Source organism: Entelurus aequoreus, linkage group LG24, assembly GCF_033978785.1.
Source record: "Entelurus aequoreus isolate RoL-2023_Sb linkage group LG24, RoL_Eaeq_v1.1, whole genome shotgun sequence".
In the NCBI taxonomy this organism is placed as follows: Eukaryota; Metazoa; Chordata; class Actinopteri; order Syngnathiformes; family Syngnathidae; genus Entelurus; species Entelurus aequoreus.
The window spans coordinates 15230524-15252326 of record NC_084754.1 but is presented as its reverse complement, the minus strand read 5'-3'; the positions used below and the strand labels follow the sequence as shown (position 1 = coordinate 15252326).

The 21803-nt window shown below is 41.4% G+C and overlaps 1 protein-coding gene across 1 annotated transcript in view; it reads right to left on the bottom strand.

The window, feature by feature from the left end:
• Positions 1-5358: 5358 nt before the first annotated feature.
• The window catches only part of th (tyrosine hydroxylase), a 103520-nt gene continuing 87075 nt past the window's right edge, over positions 5359-21803 (bottom strand). Inside the window, exons 10-14 of the mRNA XM_062035526.1 lie at positions 21631-21700; positions 19300-19356; positions 19106-19201; positions 18905-19038; positions 5359-7255 (exon numbers count right to left, since the gene is read on the bottom strand). Of these exons, the coding sequence (XP_061891510.1) occupies positions 7096-7255; positions 18905-19038; positions 19106-19201; positions 19300-19356; positions 21631-21700 (517 nt within the window). The 3' untranslated portion in view covers positions 5359-7095. The remainder of the gene's footprint in view (positions 7256-18904; positions 19039-19105; positions 19202-19299; positions 19357-21630; positions 21701-21803) is intronic.

Here is a 21803-nt window from a genome sequence, read left to right as displayed (position 1 = left end):
AATAGAGAATCGTTTTGAATCTGGAAAAAATCGTTTTTGAATCGAGAATCGTGTGGAATTGAAAAAAATATATATTTTGAATCGAATCGTGACCCCAAGAATTGATATTGAATCGAATCGTGGGACACCCAAAGATTCATAGCCCTAGAGCACATTGTTGGTCACAAAAAAGCATTCATGAAGTTTGGTTCTTTCATGAATTTATTATGGGTCTACTGAAAATGTGACCAAATCTGCTGGGTCAAAAGTATACATACAGCAATGTTAATATTTGGTTATATGTCCCTTGGCAAGTTTGGTAGCCATCCACAAGCTTCTGGCAAGCTTCTGGTTGAATTTTTGACCACTCCTCTTGACAAAATTGCTGCAGTTCAGTTAAATATGTTGGTTTTCTGACATGGACTTGTTTCTTCAGCATTGTCCACACATTTAAGTCAGGACTTTGGGAAGGCCATTGTAAAACCTTAATTCTAGCCTGATTTAGCCATTCCTTTACCACTTTTGACATGTGTTTGAGGTCATTGTCCCGTAGATCACCCAACTGCGCCTAATACCCAACCTCCAAGCTGATGATTTTAGGTTGTCCTGAAGAATTTAGAGGTAATCCTCCTTTTTCATTGATTGATTGATTGATTGACTGAGACTTTTATTAGTAGATTGCACAGTATGTACATATTCCGTACAATTGACCACTAAATGGTAACACCCGAATAAGTTTTTCAACTTGTGTAAGTCGGGGTCCACATTAATCAATTCATTGTCCCATTTATTCTCTGTAAAGCACCAGTTCCATTGGCAGCAAAACAGGCCCAGAGCATAATACTACCACCACCATGCTTGATGGTAGGAATGGTGTTTCTGGGATTAAAGGCCTCACCTTTTCTCCTCCAAACATATTGCTGGGTATTGTGGCCGAACAGCAACATTTTTGTTTCATCTGACCACATAACTTTCCTCCAAAAGGTCTTATCTTTGTCCATGTGATGTCAGATGAAACAAAAATTTGACCACGGCTGTACTGTATATGAATATAAACGTTTAATGTTCTTGTTAAACAATTTTCCACTGCAACTTTTTTTGATTATTGTATTTTTTGCAGATTGATGGATAACTTGCTATGAAAGCGTACATCAAAATGACAAGCAGAAATTTCAGTCAATCAAAGTTTATTTATATAGCCCTGAATCTCAAGTTTCTCAAAGGGCTGCACAAGCCACAACGACATCCTTGGCTCAGATCCCACATCGGGGAAAGAAAAATCTCAACCCAAGGCTACTATTTAGCCTTTGTGATAGATACTTTAAAAATGGATATAATATATACTGTATTGTTAACCATATTATACATTAGCTAAATTTACAAACCAACAAACAAATGTTATTGTTTTTTAAGACATTTTTAATGTCATATATGAATGACCTGAATGTCTTTATGAACCCCAAGGCTATTCGGACCAAAAGACTCTCTCAAAACTGGAACTTATGTTAAAAACCAGTCTTAAGATACTTTTTCTTCTCTTTATGTGACAATCTGTCACTTCACGTCTGGTTATGTTTATTGGGCCCTGTCTACATTAAGCCAGATAACTCCTTAAACAAATAATTATTGAGCCTGAGCCTGTGTCAGCCACACTAAACCATCGTTTAAGGTTCCCCTCCTTGGACGATTTTTTACACGGGTAAGTGCGTGTCTACTTTTTTTGAATCTCCGGCTCTTAGCTTTGTACGGACTCATCGATCGTTTACAAACAGAGTTCGGAGAGGAAGTGACATCAGAAAGATCGCGCCCCACACAGGAAGTGACGCCAGACAGAACGCGCCACAGCCAGTTTCATAACAACTGGTTTCGTAACTCGGAGCTAACCACTGGAAAGATGGAGGCGAGTCATCCAGACATGCTGTTTCTCCTTACTCTACATGTACAGACGCTTGTGGAAATCACACGTGAATAGAAGGAAACACGCGATTGCAGCTATTTTATATACAACACATCTCAGACCGCAACATAGCAATGTTGAGCGACGGTTTTGGATAAGGCCTGGAAGAACGGCAGCCTGGTGGGACATGTTTGTCAACGAGTGTTGTGCCAGACAAATGGCAAGAGAACTTTCGAATGTCCAGGTCAGCTGTGATTCTTCTTACCGAAAAACTTAATCTATTTGTCGAAGGAGAGACAACGAGAATGCGGGTTTCCGTGGATGTGATAAAAAAGGTAGCATGTGCTTTGTATTACCTGTCCCACGAGGGAAGACTACGGAAAATAGCGAATGCATTTGGACTGGCAAAGCAGACTGTATCAGTTATTGTCCGCCATGTATATCGAGCGATCACTCAACGTCTTGATTCAGAGTATATAAAGTTTGCTAAAAAGTTGTTTACTTTCACATGTCCATTAAAGACTTGATTAATGTATGATGTCTCAGGTGTAATTCTCTACAATAGGGCCCCACAGCACGCAGGATTTCAGTTAATTGAAATATCACAACACTGGATAATGTTCAGATAAGTTCAATTTAATTTAAGAACTTGAACACAAAGCAACTATGAGGTGCTTATTTTCCGCACGTTCGTACTAGGTCGCGTTGCGTCGGCGGACGGATGGGGGAAGGGGTCTTAAACGGTGGCATTGTGTGTGTGTTTGGACAAAGATAAGGTTAGTGTAGAAGGAGCCTAAGTTAGTGTTTATTTCCTGTTGGCGCTCTTATTTTTGTTCCATTTCCTGCATGTCTCCCTGAGCGCTCGTTTCCCTCACCTGTCCCTGATTGGCAGCCTGGCACACCTGGTTGCAGTTGCCAATCAGGCTGCTATTTATGCCTGCCTCGCCTGTTCGTCAGTGCTTGAGGTTTGACTATGTTAGGGACCTTTTGCTGGGTGCGTGACTTCTCCTTGTTTGAGTATAATAAAGACTCTTAGCTGCACGTCGTTCTCCTGTTTGCTGCATCTTAGGGTCACAACCGCCGCAGCCATACGAGTTCCTCACACTTTATTTATTTTTAAGATATTACTTATGTAAACTGTTCATCCTACTGTTCTGTCTTTTTTATGTCAATTGTGTGTGTGTTCTAATTAAGTTATCTAAAAAAATAATTATTCATTCTCTTCATAGCACTCTTCTCAAATAGTGGGGGGTGTGGTGACCCCTTCCATAACATGCTTTATCAGTATTGTGCAGTATAGTGCTTCAAACCCCGCTTGGAAAAGCTGTGCACTCCAAATTACTTTGTGTAGTCACTAATAGTGACATCCTTTTAAAAAAAAATAAAAAAAATCAGCACAAATTGTTTCATTCAAAAAATTGGGAAGCACTGAAAAAGCAAAAGGGCACACACGTCCAATGGGTCAACGAAGCCACATGTCAAAAAGGGTTCACAAAGGTGGGCCCAAGCCAAAGAAAGAAAGTGATGAATAGGAAGACACTTGAGTTGTTCCATTCATTAATGAGGGAAATGTTGTCAAAAAAGATCTGTGGCTAATTATATATATTTGAATAAATAAAAAATAAATCTGTGGCTAGTTCCTCTTTTTCAAGACTTTGACTTTTGCACCATACTTTCTTTAGCTATGGAAGAACAGCTTGAACTTGGGGTTACGTTTGGAGTCAACATTCTTTCAGTCTTGTACCAGGTAAGTACTCAAACAAGCTGGAACCAACATCCCCAATGGACAACAGATAGTAGTCAGGCAGCCTGCAGGCCTAACCAAATAGTTTGAAGTCTATCATAGTTCAAGACAAAAGGGCAACTGCACTTTTTTGGAATTTTGCCTACCGTTCACAATCCTTATGAGAGACAAGACGACAAAAGGTTTTTTTGCATTTTGTTTGCAGTCTTACATATAAAAATCAGCTTGTTCTTGGTGGCTAGCAATGCAGCTAATGGGAGCAATCAATTCTAGCTCAAAATCACTTAAAAATGCATTTAAAAACCGTCAACAATACTTGTTCCGTAACCTGTATAATAACCAAGTTGTAGCAAAATTGTTATTGTAAGAACAAACACTGACAAACTATTTTTCTAGCGCAGCAGCACATCGGCATTCTTCGGTATTAGCCGTATAAGCTAGCTACAGAAAGAGATAAGCTATCTTCTATGACAACACAAAACGCGTTTGAGTTTGTAATGCACAACACTGCGATACGACACCAATCTGTACTGACTTAAAAACACAAACAATCATATTAAAGTATCTGAAAAGTGTTAGCCTACATTTCATGTTTTGTTTGTACACAGCTAACCGGAGAGCGTTTGTACTGTAGTTGTAATAACACGCATGACGTGCTGAATGTATTGTGATTAATATTAAAGTGACTTACTCGATGTATAGTTGTGCGTTTGGTCCAGCTGGCAGAGGACATATTTTTCCGGTTTATTTGGGTACGCACTCCATTTATGTCAAAATAGCTTGGCTCCAAGTTCCACATTTACCTTACCCTGTTGGCTTTTGTCTGCTCCAACGTCTCACCCTTTCTTCATGCTTGCTTCTACGTATAAGCAGTAGTTCATCCTCAGTATATTCAGCTTCAAAAAGATAAGGTTGTGAATCCTAATTTGTCCAAAAATAGTCATCTTCCTGGTCTGTTATCGATTCTGCCATGATAAGAACACACTCGCGTTTTTTTACGGAAGTAGGAACACACATTTGTTGCCAAAAGTCAGATGTGCGCTGCTATGGAAACGGAAATCGATGCGCTGAGGAAATCACTCCTGGCATTGATTAAAATGACCAAAATACGATAAATATTAAACATATTACATATTGTTATGAACGTGTCTGTGACTACATTATATATATCATTGCACTGTGTATATTAAATGTTGATAACAGGTTTTTGAAGTGTTTTAGAGGGATTTGAAGGCTAAAACGGTGACCGCATCTTTCAAGCGTTTTTTCTTTATCATCTTTAAAATTCTCAAAAAACCACATGGGTTTCTTGTCTCTCATAATGATTCTGAAATTCCAAAAAAAAGTGCATTTCCGCTTTAAGTGTATATTTTCTATAACATGCATTAACAAGAATAAGCTTTGTGTTAATGTCAGTTGTTAGCATAAACACACAATTTTTCTATTTATATTGTGCCGTTTTGCCCAATTGTATTCACTTTTGCTGTTTGCCTAACTTTAAAAACAAACCGCAGGCTGCAATAGGTTTCTGGACTGCACTTTCAACACACCTGTACTATATCTCCATTTTACTGCTGCTTACGGGTGTGACATGCAATAAAATCCCTTTGCAAATGTAATAATATTTCAATATGTATGACATAGTTCTCATAGTTTTATGCAAAAATAAAAGCTTATTAATTATATTGTTTGTTTTGCTATTTTACTGAAGTAATCAACAGCTCATGATGCACATGGTAGGATTTATTTTTAATCAAGCATTTACGTGGCAAAAAATACATACATGGTTATTATTAACTGGCAAAAGCCCAAACACTTAATTCACATACAGCATTTATTTTCCCCATTGATACATTTAAAATAGATTTCAGTATATACAATACCAATTACTCTGACTGGACATTTGTTTAAGTCTGATTATAAAATAAATTTTAAAAAAGTGTACATTGGATTTAGTTTTTTACTTTTAATATGACACAATTTCTTTGACTGAACATTTTTTTAAACATAATTTTGAATTTCAACATTGAGGTTTTACAGGTTGTCATCTTGTTGACCAGTTACAAGGAGATGATAATTCATTAGTGGAGGTACAGAACAAAGATAAACATACAGCACAAGGGACATCAAATTGATTGCAATTGGACTGTTCAGTGTGTCTTATCTTAGTAGTTCATTCTCAGCGGCTAGATAGGACAGCTCTAGTCTGAGAGGATGGTGCAGGATATGGCTATTCAACTGGCTATCCCGTGGGGCCAAATCTGGCCCAATAATGACACCATACAGACCCCTGAATTTAGTTCAAAACTTGGGAAACAAATATTTTTGGAGCAAATTCCTAAAGACACTAGAGTTCTTCCTGTTGTATAAAGGAACTCACATTAGAAGATTCTTACATAGACATTTGAACCTTGCTAGCAAACATAGAAGACTGGGGTCCAAACATGTGATCTACATAACTGAGGCGTTCCCAAGGCACTCCTTCAAGTCCTCTCCTTTTATGCAGTTTGATTTTTTTTTCTGTAATGTTATTTATGTAACTAAGGTGTTGCTGTAGCTTGTTTACTTTAGATGCAGTCAGTAGTCATTTGTTCAACTTTGTATTTATACTAGTGGTGTTCCTCAAGGTTCTAATTTAGGTCCTTTTTTTTCATCAATTGCGATATTCAACTTGTGGCCTGCGAGTACAGTTCAAAGAACTTGTTAGATACTTTATTCAGCAGATTCACACTAAAGTACTGTTATAAAGGTGATTTGTGGACTAACGTTTTTGTAGAAGGTCCTTAAAAACAGCAAAGCGCTCCTGTAACTTTGGCAAAATGAAAAGACCAATATCAAATGTCTACTGCAGAGGATCTTGGTTCTCCAGAATATACTAAGACTAAGACGTCCAGCCCCTCAGCTCCTTAGCTTTCTGGAAATATGGCCCCCAAAACAATTTAATTGAATATCGCTGGTGTATATGGACCTTAAGGAGAAACACCATTTGTACATACAGTATTCTGGATAGAAGAGACAAGTGGTTTGAAATTGGAGTGAAGGTAGGTAAACTATGTCAAAACATGTCTGAACAAAGGGGGAGGTCTTCCATGTAAATTAAGCCTCTCATAAATAACATAGCACAGCCATGTTTGGCTGAATGGAATACTAACGAGGGTGAATCCAGCCAAACGACTTTCATAGCAGAGGTCTCAACACCCATTTATCTTAACGACTGTTGTTTTGCATCCCAAAAGAGTGAAACCACTCTTGTTGGGGCATGTCTCACCTACCATAAACAATATATACTGCACCGTCCTACAGTATTGAGTCTTTCAGCATGAACTGATGATGGGGTGTCAACGTGAACAGTCCAGTGGCGATCCAATGTCCTCAATATAAGATAGTAATTCACAGAACATACTAGCTCCAACGATGCAGAACATAGCAGAGAGGAAGCAAACAATAGCGGGTATGAGCGAGAAATGGTGCTTTCTCAAGACAAAACACTGAGTGCATCCGAGAGCATCTTGAGCTCGTCCTTTACTCCTTCCAGGCCTCCTTGGATTTTCAAGGGGTTGTCCAGGACCTCGATGCTGCTGGTGTATGGATCAAACTTCACTGAGAAGGGGCGGTGGATACCAGCAACGTATGTCCTGATTACAGTTGAAGATAAACAGAGTCAAGAAGGTCAGTTCATATGTGTCCATTAACATCCCACTTGGCTTTTCCACCTGTCTACAGAAAATGGAATGTCCTATTGACATTTGAAATACACTCCTATACAATCCTGTTTTCATAAACATTCCCTTGCTGCTCTTTCCATTTGGACTGTGACTAAATACTGTCAAAACACCCACCAAAGCTACTTGTTTTGCAGGGTAGCACTGATGTTTTTGCCAAATAAAACGTCAGTGTTTTGCTTTGGTAAGAGGGTCTACATTGGTAACAGCTGTCTTCTGGCACAAAAGGATGTGGCCTGCAGCGTTAGATTTTCTGGACTTGTCCGTACGTAACCTCTCTTCTTCTGTTGTTTTCTTCTCAAAAAGTACATTTGTCGCGTCTTTATGTAAGAATGCTAGGGTGTCTCGATATTGATATGGATATGGATATCGGATATTGGTCCGATACTAGCAAAAAAAAACAAGCATCGGATGGTATTGGCTTAGTTGAATCCAAAATCTCTGATATAAGCTCTAATACAAGCAGTCTTGCAGCGCGTTTACTTGTGCAAAGATGAACAGACAGTTAACATCTAAATGTCCTCATTATTTTTTCTTGTATTTTAGTAAAGTAATTCTCATTTTAGCTCAGGGGCCGCAAGGAGGAAAATCTGTGCGCAAGCGGGGAGGACTATTAAAACCATGGCATTAAAACTAAAAAAAAATAAAGACAACTTCAGATTGTTTTCTTTGTCTTACTTTGGCCAAAAATAAAACAAACACATTCTGAACATTTTAGATCCATGAAGGAAAGAAGAAAGTGAATGAATTTTTATAACTGAACACATTTACATGTTGCTGCTACTCGATTTCTACTAGAATGAATCAAAACACGTATTGGTATGTCAGACTTAGCCTTTTCTTGGTTTAACTCCTATCTTACTGACAGGATGCAGTGCGTCTCCATAAGAATCAATCAATCAATCAATGTTTATTTATATAGCCCTAAATCTATTATTTTAGATTCTGATTTACATTTCGACAGTCACATCAAATCAGTAACAAAATCGGCCTACTATCACCTCAAAAATGTAAAAAGACTTAGAGGGCTCATGTCAGCTCAAGACTTAGAAAAACTTGTACATGCCTTTATTACCAGTAGGCTAGACTATTGTAATGGTCTCCTTGCAGGTCTTCCCAAAAAAACTGTCAGGCAGCTACAGCTTGTTCAGAACGCTGCTGCTAGAGTTCTAACAAAGACCAAAAAATGTGAGCACATTACACCAATTCTTAAATCCTTACATTGGCTCCCTGTACATCAGAGAATAGATTTCAAAATCCTCCTGCTCACATATAAATCACTACATGGTCTAGGGCCCAAGTATATCACTGATATGCTCCCACTATATACGCCCTCTAGATCACTAAGATCTTCTGAGACCAATCTGTTAGCGGTTCCAAGAGTAAACTCAAATCAAGGGAGATCATCATTCAGTCACTATGCAACACATAGCTGGAATAAACTTCCTGAAGATGTCAGACTCTCCCCAACTCTCACTACTTTTAAAACTAGACTGAAGACTTTTATGTTCACCTTAGCTTTCAGCTAAATCTTTTAATCTTTTAACTTTTAACGTCTGCACTGTTTTTATATTTATTTTTATTGTCTGCATTTTAATTTTGCTTTTATTTTCTTTCATTTCACTTTGTTGTCTGTGAAGCACTTTGAGTCTGCCTTGTGTATGAAAAGCGCTATACAAATAAAGTTGCCTTGCCTTGCCTTGCCTTGCCTAAATCACAAGTGTCTCAAAGGGCTGTACAAGCCACAACGACATCCTCGGTACAGAGCCCACGTGACCTCGGAGCATGTTAAGGTAACGTGCGGAGTTCTACTGGGTTTGGTCCTTGGCCCTGCACTCTTCAGTAACTATATGCTGCCGCTGCTGACATCATACGCAGATGCGGTGTTAGCTTCCACTGTTATGCTGATGACACCCAACTTTGCATGCCCCCAAAGCTGACCAACACACCAGATTGTAGTCACCTAGAGGCGTGTCTTCATGAAATCAAACAATGAATGTCCAGCATAAATGTTGATTATCCGTCCTACTAGACACCGGCAGGGGCGGATTAAGAAATTTTGGCCCCCTGGGCCTGACATGGTCTTGGCCCCTCAACCCCCCGCGCGTGTGGGCGCACACACACGCACGCACTATGCAAGAAATACTGTATACTGTGAACAGACATGCACACTGTACTGTACAGAAGAGTGCACATACTGCACACACACTATTAGGTATACCACACAGACACTGACAAGCACAGGTTTCACACAGACACAGGGGGAGGGGATAAATGGCCTAAAAATAAACATTTTTGAAAATGATTACGCCCACTTCAGTGATGGTGCATTGGGTCATTTGAGAGATATGATGTATTGGAAGTTGGTAGCTATCATGAAATAAACCCCCCAACCCACCCAAAAAACTAAATCGGACATGATTTTTGCCCCCTTTTCCTCCCTTCTATCATTAAAAATAAAATAATATCTTAGGAAAACACATTGGCATAACGGCAGCTGTGCAGCAAATTGAGGCTCAAAGTCTGTATCTATTTGTGGTTAAGCTTGAGGAGAAGGAGAAAGGTAAAATGATAACATGCATCGGAGAGCACCACAAAGAAAGGTGTAGGCCAGTTCATGGTACAAGGGCTGCATGCAGGTCAAGATAGCCCATTTCCAAGAATGCTATAGTGGCTGGACAGGCACTGGACATGTCCTGAACTCAGTGTCAGACGTGGCTGCCGAATACTTGGATGAAGTGAAGCAGCTGACAGATCTCATGCTGCCCCATCTGAAGACTGTCCTGGCCAGGCAGAGGATGGATGAGGAGACCTTCCCAATGGACCCTGTCAGTGAACAGGCTAGTAACATTGATGGCACCCCTGTGCACAACATTGGGATGGAGAGACAATGTGGCAAGGTGGACTACAAACTGAAGAAGTTGGGCACACTGAACGCAGTCAATAGGTCAATAATTTTACAGAAGAGCCAGGAGCTTCAGAGGTTTCAAGGCAGCAGCACAAGCAAAAAGGGAGGTTGAACTCAACTGGAGTAAATTCATGAAGGCAAAATTCGAGAGTAGGGCAGATGAGAAACAAGAGATGGCTCAAAGAAAGGAGAGTAAGAGACTAGACATGCTGGACACACTGAAATCTTTTGATGGCCCCTTCACGATAGTGGGGAAGTTGAAAAGTTCCTTGTGGATGAAAGTCTGCACAAGAATGCAAAGCTGCAGAGAATGAAGCTTGAGGTTCAGTTTGCCAGAGAAAGCACCAAGCTTCTGCCTAAAGTCAATCCTATCTTCACAATCCAGGTGACACTTCCCAGAAATGGCAAAAGTGCAATTCTCCAAGTCATAATGGATACTTAGAATTTTATGGTGGTGGTAAGTATTCATGAAAACAGGTAGCCTAACATTAGTGAATGGGTGAATTCTGGAAATAACCTAAAAATCTTACACAGTGCACCTTTAAGCAAGGGGTTTCTTTCGTGCTTTCAATTTTGCAAAATCATCCACCACATCATTGAAGTCCAACTCTCTTGTCAGCTCACTCTCAATTGCCATTAGAGATAACGCATTTAATCTTTTCTGAGTCATTCTTGTGCGCAGCTCATTTTTTACTCTTGACAAAAGAGAGAATGAGCGTTCTCCCTCACAGTTACTGACCGGTAGAGTGAGAAAAATCTGTAGCGCAATGTATGTATTAGGAAACGTAGGCTGTAGTCCAAAATGTATTATTGTTTTGAGCAGTCCTGAAGGGGTCCTCTCCTCATCAGTGTTGTTGAGCTGTATAAAAGATTTGAACTGTATAAGCTCCTGTCCAAGACTTTCATTGAGGTCAGATGGGTATGATTCAGTGAGAATCTTGGCCTTGTGAAGGACTGAAGCATTGGACTCTGTATCCAAAGAGAAAAGGACACTGAACAAATTGTTCAGATGTTTGTAGGCCTCCAGACGGTGATTAAGGCTTGAACTCAGTTGATCAATAGAGGCAATAAATGTCTCTATTTGAAACAGTTGCCTTCCCTCAAGCACAACATCTGGGGATGCTGATTCATCAGCAAACTTTTTACGTTTCCTCGTCCGTTCAGCCCTGTAAGATGGGGTGCCACCCAACATGTTTAAGGCTTTCTGCTCAAAATGATCAAATAGATCTCTTTGGGAGAGAACAAAGGTGCGCAGAGATTCCAGCAATCTAACTGCTGTACCAAGGTCCATGTCTGCTTTTTGAAGTTGCAGACTTGTGGCCTGAAATCTGGACAGAACAGTGTCCCAAAAGCCTGCCATGAAGGCCATCTCAAGTGAATCCAGCTTCCGCACTAGACTGTCAGCTTCAGTTCGTGTGTCTCGTTTCTCTGTGTCATCAGTGGAAATAACCTGTAGTGCTGCTTTTATTTTACTGTAGTTCTGCCACAGTGCTTTGGTAGATTCTGCACGGCAACTCCAACGCGTGTTGGATAAAGCTTTAAGTGTGAGATCTATGTTGGAATTGCCAAATACCCTGTCCCATCGGTGTGTGGATGCAGTTGTGAAGTTGTAAATAGACTGAATCAAGTCAAAATACTTAGAGACTTCATTTCCACATCTGTCAATGCTGTTGACTCCCACCAAATTCAAAGAGTGAGCTGCACATGGAATATAGTGTATTAATGGGTTGCTTTTCTTTAAGTGAGCCTGCAACCCATTATACCTCCCTGACATGTTGCTGGCATTATCATAAGCCTGCCCCCTGCAATTTGACAGCTCTAACCCTAGATTTTCCAACACAGACATGACACAGTTAGCCAAACTTTCACCTGTATGGCTAGTAATGGGCTCAAAACCCAGAAAGCGTTCAACAACACTGCCCTCTTTGCTAACAAAACGGAATATGAATGTCAATTGGTCCACATGAGATAAATCTGGGGTTGAATCCACAATGATAGAGTAGTATTTGCTTGCTTGCAGTTCATCTGCTATAGCCTGTTTGGTTTTTGCACCCATCAATTCAATGAATTCCTCACAAATGGTGGAGGACAGATATGAGGTATTACCTCGACCCATCTGCCCAAACTTTCTGATGTGATCCTTTAGAAAGGGATCAAATTCAGCCAGGACCTCCAGAATACCAAGGTAGTTCCCATTGAGAGGAGACCCTAACGATTCATTTTTACCCCTAAATGCAAGGCCCCTTTCTGCAAGGAATTTAATGACTGCAACAACTCTTTGTAACACCTGCCTCCAATAGCTGCTCTCTGCCTGAAACTGTTTGAACAGGTCTGCATCAACTGTGGCACCTTTGGCGCGGTTCAAGACTGCTTGCATGCAGGTTATGTGCTCAGCACTTCGCTCATGTTCACCAAATCTTTCTGAGTGTTTCCAATCACAATAGCCTGTCACAAAAGAATGCGTTTTTGGGGAAAACAGTTTGCATGCAAAGCAGTAAACATTACCAGTAGAGGGAGAGTACATCAGCCACTCTCTTTGTACTCGTTGTCCATTGGGCAAGTGTGAAGTAAAATGTTCATTGTTTAGGCATCGGGTTTTGCCTCCTAGCCCACTGTTCCTCACAGAAGCTGGATAATGGCTGTGACGGTTGTGAAATGATTTTGCACCTCTTTGAATAAGAACTTCCTTCATTGACTCAGTGAGGGTCTCAGCCCATTTAGCGGGATCACTAGGTAGAGTTGTCACTGTAGATGGTGTTGAAGAAAGATTCAGCTCATTTTCTATGCTGTCCAGAGGTGCAGTGACCTCACATTCATCCGAGCAACTGGCTACTGCTGAATTGGTTGAATCATAAGCATCAGAAGCATTTGGTTCAGTGTCTACACTTGTAGTGGTCTCAGGATCTTGGGAGCTACATGCTAGCTCAGGTGCATTGCTAACCTTAGCTGAATTTGCAGTAGCATTTATAGAATTGCTTTCAGCAGATGTCTTTGTACTGAAGAAGCTGGAGATATTTGGAACACTCTCAAGTAAAACTGATTCCTTTTTTTTCTTTTCTTGCTGAATTTTTTTTCTAGCTCCTCCACTTAAACGTTTATGATCCATATTTCCCTTCTTTCTTTGCACATTGGCTCTTTGCCTATCACAACAGATAAACCAACTATGTGTGTGTGTGTGTGTGTGTGTGTGTGTGTGTGAGTTTGTTTGTGTGTTTATGATCGGTGCTGCTTCCTTCAAGTGTGTGAGGTGATTTAGAAAACTAGCAACCCAGCATCAACACTCCAAAGCAGAGAATAACAGCTTACTAGCATAGACAATTGAGAGCAGAGAATCAACTGATTCGTCTGATAGACAGCAGGAGAGCAGAGTGGTCAGTGATGATCGAATCAAGAAAATGTCTAAATGGCAAGGGAACAGACTGATTTGTACTGAGGAGAAAGAGAGAGAGAGCCAATTACAGTGAAATATATTCCAAAAGAGCCAAGTGACTAGCTGAAGGCAGGGACAAATGCCTTGGAGTGACCAACAAGAGTGCAAAGTACCAAATGGCAAAATGTGGAAAGACCAACAGGCAGATCTGCTTTTACCTCTTATCTTCACAACCAAAAAGTTGCTAAATGATGTTTTCAGTCGCTAGCCAGGTATGGCCAAAAGACGCGAAATCTAGCGGCAAAGTCGGTCAATCACACTGACAGTGAAACAAATATTTTGAAAAGATAATAATTGTACACCTTTGTGCACTTTAGTCTTCTATCTAAATATTTTCACAAAGGACACCAAGGCAGCTTGCTAGCTATGATGGGAGCAACAATGTCTGATAGACAGCAGGAGAGCAGAGTGGTCAGTGATGATCCAATCAAGAAAATGTCTAAATGGCAAGGGAACAGACTGATTTGTACTGAGGAGAAAGAGAGAGCCAAGTACAGTTAAATATATTCCAGAGCCAAGTGACTAACTGAAGGCAAAGACAACAGCCAGATACCTTAGCAGAGACCAACAAGAATTCAAAGTACCTAATAGCAAGATGGCGAGACCAACACAATAAATTGTATTAGGATTTAATTTATTAACGTTAATCTTAACAGCCAAAAAGTTGCTGAATAATGTTTGTAGTCGCTAGCCAGGTATGCCCAAAACAAGAGTCGCTAAACCTAACAGCAAAGTTGCTTAATTGCAACACACTCTAGGATTCAGGGGAATTAAGGATAATAAAGATATTAATTGTACAACTTTTTGTACTTTTTTTCTAGTTTTTTGAGTCGCCAGCCATGTATGGCCAAAAGTCGCTAATTGAATGCCAACGTTGCTTAATCGCCAACACACTGGGACTCACTGAAGGACTGACTGAATAAAAAAGATAATTAAGATAATTGTGTACTTTTCTCTTCTGATATTTTCTCTAAGGACCCCAAGCTATCTGCAAGCAGCAATAATGTCTGACAGACAGGAGAGCAGAGTGGTCAGTGATGAATGGCAAGGGAACAGACTGATTTGTACTGAGGAGAAAGAGAGAGAGAGCCAATTACAGTGAAATATATTCCAAAAGAGCCAAGTGACTAGCTGAAGGCAGGGACAAATGCCTTGGAGTGACCAAGAAGAGTGCAAAGTACCAAATGGCAAAATGTGGGAAGACCAACAGGAAGATCTGCTTTTACCACTTATCTTCACAACCAAAAAGTCGCTAAATGATGTTTTTAGTCGCTAGCCAGGTATGGCCAAAAGACGCGAAATCTAGCGGCAAAGTCGGTCAATCACACAGTGAAACAAATAATTTTAAAAAGATAGTAATCGTACAATGTCTTGTACTTTTGTCTTCTTTCTTAATATTTCTCAAAGGACACCAAAATGTCGCTATCTGCAGGCAGCTTGCTAGCTATGATGGCAGCAACAATGTACCTTAGAGTGACTGACCAACAAGAGCTCAAAGTACCTAATGGCAAAATGTGGAGAGACAGACACAATAAATTGCATTAAGATGAAGAGAACTGTTGCTATTATTAATCTTAACATCAACCAGAAAGTCGCTAAATGTCACCAGCCAGGTATGGCCAAAAGTCGCTTAATTGGCCACACACAGTAACAGAGAAACTAACAAAAAAAAGATCATAAAGATAATAGTTGTACAACTGTGTGTACTTTTGTCTTCTTTCTAAATATTTTCCCAAAGGACACCAAAATGTTGCTATCTGCAGGCGGGAGCGTGCCTATGTTCCCCGGGTCCTATGTTCCCCGGGTCCTATGTTCCCCGGTTGTTCCTGGGTCTTTGTATGCGACCGGGGAACTTAGGACCCTTTTTCTAAAAAAGGGTCCTATGTTCCCTGCATTGTATCTGGCGAAATTGCGAAATTGTGCCCTGACCAAAACCATCCCTAAACCTAACCTGTCACAGGGCGTTGTGGAGCACTTTTTTTTGGCGAAATTGTGCCCTGACCAAAACTATCCCTAAACCTAACCTGTCACAGGGCGTTGTGGAGCACTTTTTTGGCGAAATTGTGCCCTGACCAAAACCATCCCTAAACCTAACCTGTCACAGGGCGTGCGGCAGCAGATAGAGCAACTCAAACGCAAACTTCCTTCCTTCGACAACTTAAACGCGTCTCTGTCATGCGTGTCTGCGTGCGTCTTACTTAGTCGCGCATTGGAAGCAGCGGGGAACATAGAACCCTTTTCTGGAAAAAGTGTTGTACGTTCCCCGCAGCGGGGAACATAGAACCCTTTTTTTTAAAAAGGGTCCTTAGTTCCCCGGTAGAGGGGAACATAGGACCCGGGTAACATAGGGACGGGGAACATAGGGATGACCCGCTGCAGGCAGCTTGCTAGCTATGATGGCAGCAACGATGTCTGCCAGACAGGAGAGAGTGGTCAGTGACGATCGAATCGAGAAAATGACAAAATGGGTCAAAGACCAAAAAGTTATTAACTGACAGCAGTGACAAATGTCAGACTGTAAACTTTCTCGAAAGAAAAGGACAAAATGGGAAGATGCTGATAATAACAGCAAAATGGAAAATATAAGAATTTCCAAGTAATGCTCAACTCAAGTGTGTGTGTGTGTGTGTGTGCGCGCGTTAAACTTCTTGTTGAATGATTTCAAATTATCTCTGAGTCTGAACTGAGGGAAAGGAAACCAAATTTTGAGCAGTCTCTCACGAGTTCAAAATACCAAATGAGGAGATTCTAAAAGAACAGACCGGTTTATGAAAGACTTGATGGGGGAGGGGCACAGCTAAGAATACTTGAGTGAGATTCTGTGATCCAAATTCGAGATAGAGCTTTTTGATAATGATAATTTGTCAGAGTAAGGTTGTGTAATCAAAATTTGAGAATGAGCTTTGTCAATCAATCAAGAATATTTGCATTAAGTTCTGTGATCAAAATTCAGAAACAACCTTTAATAATTGATAAAGAATATGTGAGTGAGGTTGTGTGATCCATCCAATTTGAGAATTAGCTTTGATAATAATGATTGAGAGCCTCTGGCCCTCTGTGGATCATGGCCGCGGGGCCAATTTTGCCTGGCCCCTTGGGGCCTCTGTGGGTCGTGGCCGCGGGGCCAAGTTGGCCTGGCCCCTTGGGGCCTCTGACCCTCTATGGATCGGGGCCAAGTTGGCCTGACCCCTCGGGGCCTCTGGCCCTCTATGGATCATGGCCGCGGGGCCAAGTTGGCCTGACCCCTTAGGACCTCAGGCCCTCTGTGGGTCGCGGCCGCGGGGCCAAGTTGACCTGGCCCCTTGGGGCCTCTTACCCTCTATGGATCGTGGCCGCGGGGCCAAGTTGACCTGGCCCCTTGGGGCCTCTGGCCTTCTGTGGCTCGCGGCCGCGGGGCCAAGTTGGCCTGGCCCTCTGGGGCCTCTGGCCTTCTGTGGGTCGTGGCCGCGGGGCCAAGTTGGCCTGGCCCCTTGGGGCCTCTGACCGTCTATGGATCGTGGCCGCGGGGCCAAGTTGACCTGGCCCCCTGGGGCCTCTGACCCTCTATGGATCGTGGCCGCGGGGCCAAGTTGGCCTGGCCCCTTGGGGCCTCTGACCGTCTATGGATCATGGCCGCGGGGCCATGTTGGCCTGGCCCCTTGGGGCCTCTGGCCCTCTGTGGGTCGCGGCCGCGGGGCCAAGTTGACCTGGCCCCTTGGGGCCTCTTACCCTCTATGGATCATGGCCGCGGGGCCAAGTTGGCCTGGCCCCTTGGGGCTTAAGATTATTATTTTTGCAAAAGTAGTTTTGCTTGGGTCGCGGCCGCGGGGCCAAGTTGGCCTGGCCCCTTGGGGCCTCTGGCCCCCTGGGCCTGGGCCCGGTAGGCCCGGTCATTAATCCACCTATGGACACCGGCACTTATTTAATAATACCATCTTATTATTTGACAACAAAACAATTATACAAAGCGACTCTGTAAAAAAATCTTGGGATTATCTTCGACCCAACTCTGTCGTTTGAGTCACACATTAAGAGTGTTTCTAAAACAGCCTTCTTTCATCTCCGTAATATCGCTAAAATCTGTCCCATTTTTTCCCACCAGCATCTCTGAGATTATTGTTTATGCGTTTGTACGTCTCGATTACTGTAACTTATTATTTTCGGGTACAAAATGCGTCTGCTGGACTTTTGACAAACACAAGAAAGTTTGATCATATTACGCCTATACTGGCTCACCTGCACTGGCTTCCTGTGCACTTAAGATGCGGCTCCATTACCCTGGAATGTCCTACCAGTTACAGTTAGAGATGCTACCGCAGTCGAAGCATATAAGTTCCATCTTAAAACTCATTTATACACCCAAGCCTTTAAATAGACCCCCCCCCCCTCCCCCTTTTTTTTTTTAGACCAGTTGATCTGTCGGTTCTCTTTTCTGCTCTGCGCCTCTCTCCTGTGCGGAGAGGTTGTCAGATGGCCACGGATCAGTTTCTGTGGAGCAGGCGTAGCTGTTCCAAGTCGGGACCAGGGGGGGACCACTTCTCTATGCATCAGTCGGTGACGTCTCTGCGCTCCAACTAGTCTACATGCAAGATGATTCCCCTGCTGATCTCCCTATGGACTGGACTATAAGGGCGGGGGGATCCCCACATCTGCAGTCCCTCCCAAGGTTTCTCATTGTTCCCATTGGATTTACTGTAGGTTTTTTTTGCCCGAATGTGCGATCAGATCCAAGGATGTCGTGGTTTGTGGAAGCCCTTTGAGGCATTTGTGACTAACGTCCTGTATAAATAAATGTTGACTAATGATTGATTGGATGACTTCCACCTTGAGTTATAATAATCATACGACCTGTCATTAGTCAATTAAATGTGATTCAATACTTCATATACTTCCAAGTGAAAGATAGGGATTAGCTGATTTATGAAGAATTATAACTAATGGATGATACTAATCATAATAATACAAAATTACTATCATAATTATTATAGTAATATTATCAATGCATCTACTGGGATTTAAGCCTCTCCATGTCTTTAAAAACTATTGATACCACTTTTTGGAACTTTAATCAAAGTTGCTTGAATGCACCACAGTTATGAGCTATGAAATACAAAAGTTAAACTTAAACATAACCTTGTCCGATGCTTCGTATTGATATCGTATCGGCCACTACTCAAGGCTCTAATATCAGTGTCATAGTTGATCGGAAGTAAAAAAGTTGGGACACTCCTGTAGAATACTGCACCTGAATTTCTCCTTTGCATCAGAAAAACTCTCTGAAACAAAGTAAACGGGCTGGTAGGTTTGGTCTTGGTAAGGTTGCACTGCTGCGGATTCTGGATGGAACTCCCTTGTCTCTGGTTCATCAGAGAGAGAGTGCTGCACACATAATTTAGGTAAGTTTAATTGCCACGTTCATATACACACGGCGGACATAAATACATACCACAAGCTCTCCATAAGATGAAAGTAGTCCAGCGCCGTAAGCCCTCACTTCACCATTTTGTTTGCACAAGCCGTACTCCACAGTGAACCAATAGAGCTGCTCGAGGAAACACAAACAATAGTCATGGAGATAAAATGTGCACTAGAGTGGACTCCAAAATCATTATTCATCATCAAGACTGTTCTTGCTCTTACTGTGGATAGTTTCTCAATATCGGCGTCTGAAGCACCAAGCGAAGCCAGGCCAAGATTCTGCACAAAACAATCAAGTTCATTATTTTTTGAGATAGACAAGCCTACCCTGACAGGCCACAAATGTAAACAAACAAAAATCCAATGAGAACTTTAATACAAAGGCTGCCTTCTCAAAGAAAATAAGGATATGTTTGAGTTCTCACTCGCAAAGTTTAGTATACAGAGGTACCTCAACTTACAAGCACATTGCGTTTCACGACCAAGCTCGTACCTCAAAACACTCGTATCTCAAATTATTAATTGAAATTAATTAAAATCAATTTAATTTGGCCCTCCCAAAACACCACAATTTTAACATATAACATGTATTTTAAAATCAGACTGTCAGGATCTTCTCTACCATCTAGTTTGTTGATTGAGTACTACAGTCCAAACACAGCGTCTGCAGCTTCTCAATATTTTTACGAATAAATGTTCGTCGTTTGGATGTTTGTTATTGCATGCCGCGGCTGCAGTTTGTGTGATGCGGACTAACTCGCCAGGTAGGCTGCTAACAGGTACGACATAATTTAATGTTGGTTTTTTTCTGATTTGGTCTTCCTCTTCTCCTCCACACTAACTTTATTAGTTCAAACATTTGGAGGGCAGGATTGTGTCGATCTCTAAAGGGCACTCAAACGCTCATGTCAACAACTGTATAATCAATACATGTGTTTGTGTTCTGTTTAAACAAAGCAAGAACAACAACGCATTCAATATATGAACTCTTTATTGCTCAAACGGCACGCCGATAATAATATTACAATGAAAATGCTTGTAAATCATGGTATGCTCAAAACTTAAAAAGCATAACAAAAAGCTGAGAGACAGTCTGTATCTCAAATTACTTGTGAGTTAAGGTACCACTGTAGTATGGTGCAGTTATTTCCTAGTGCCAACGACCAACACATTAATAAACTATTAAAGGCCTACTGAAATGAATTTTTTAAATTTAAACGGGAATTAGCAGATCCATTCTATGTGTCATACTTGATCATTTCGCGATATTGCCATATTTTTGCTGAAAGGATTTAGTAGAGAAAATCGACGATAAAGTTCGCAACTTTTGGTCTGATAAAAAAAAGCCTTGCCCCTACCGGAAGTAGCGTGACGTTGTCAGTTGTTCACTTCCTCATATTTTCTTATTGTTTTCAACGCAGCTAGAGCTATTCGGACCGAGAAAGCGACAATTACCCCATTAATTTGAGCGAGGATGAAAGATTTGTGGATGAGGAACGTTAGAGTAATGGACTAGAATGCAGTGAAAGACATATCTTTTTTCGCTCTGACCTTAACTTAGGTACAAGCTGGCTCATTGGATTCCACACTCTCTCCTTTTTCTATTGTGGATCACGGATTTGTATTTTAAACCACCTCGGATACTATATCCTCTTGAAAATGAGAGTCGAGAACGCGAAATGGACATTCACAGTGACTTTTATCTCCACGACAATACATCGACAAAGCTCTTTAGCCACCAGCTAACGTGATAGCATCTGTCTCAAATGCAGATAGAAACAAAATAAATAAATCCCTGACTGGAAGGATAGACAGAAGATCAACACTACTATTAAACCATAGACATGTAACTACACGGTTAATAATTCTCAGCCTGGCACAGCTTAACAATGCTGTTGCTAACGACGCTAAGGCTAACTTAGCAACTTAGCAACCGGACCTCACAGAGCTATGAGAAAAACATTAGCGCTCCACCTACGCCAGCCAGCCCTCATCTGCTCATCAACACCCGTGCTCACCTGCGTTCCAGCGATCGACGGCGCGACGAAGGACTTCACCCTTCACAACACAGATGCGAAGGCGGCGCGTCTGCTATCCAAGTAAGTCCTTCCTGTTGTGTTGCTACAGCCAGCCGCTAATACACCGATCCCACCTACAGCTTTCTTCTTTGCAATCTCCATTGTTCATTAAACAAATTGCAAAAGATTCACCAACACAGATGTCCAGAATACTGTGGAATTATGAAATGAAAACAGAGCTTTTTGTATTGGCTTCAATGGGCTACCGATACTCCTGTTTCACTGGCTACGTCACGCGCATACGTCATCATCCAAAGGCGTTTTCAACCGGAAGTTTAGCGGGAAATTTAAAATTGCACTTTATAAGTTAACCCGGCCGTATTGGCATGTGTTGCAATGTTAAGATTTCATCATTGATATATAAACTATCAGACTGCGTGGTCGGTAGTAGTGGGTTTCAGTAGGCCTTTAAAATATAATTTAAGTAATACCTTTGTTTTTAAAGAATTTTGATTTGGATTGATCACAGGCTTACCTGGGAAAACTGTGCAAATGTGCGGTCTGCCAACATAGGCACATGGCCTAGAAGCTCATGGACGCAGTCGCTGGATGGAGAAAGAGGGAAAAAAAAGTTTTAAAATCCAAGTTGGATAATAAGTAAGGGTGTGCCTGTCATGTTGGACAAAACTAGAAATTATGTTTGATTGT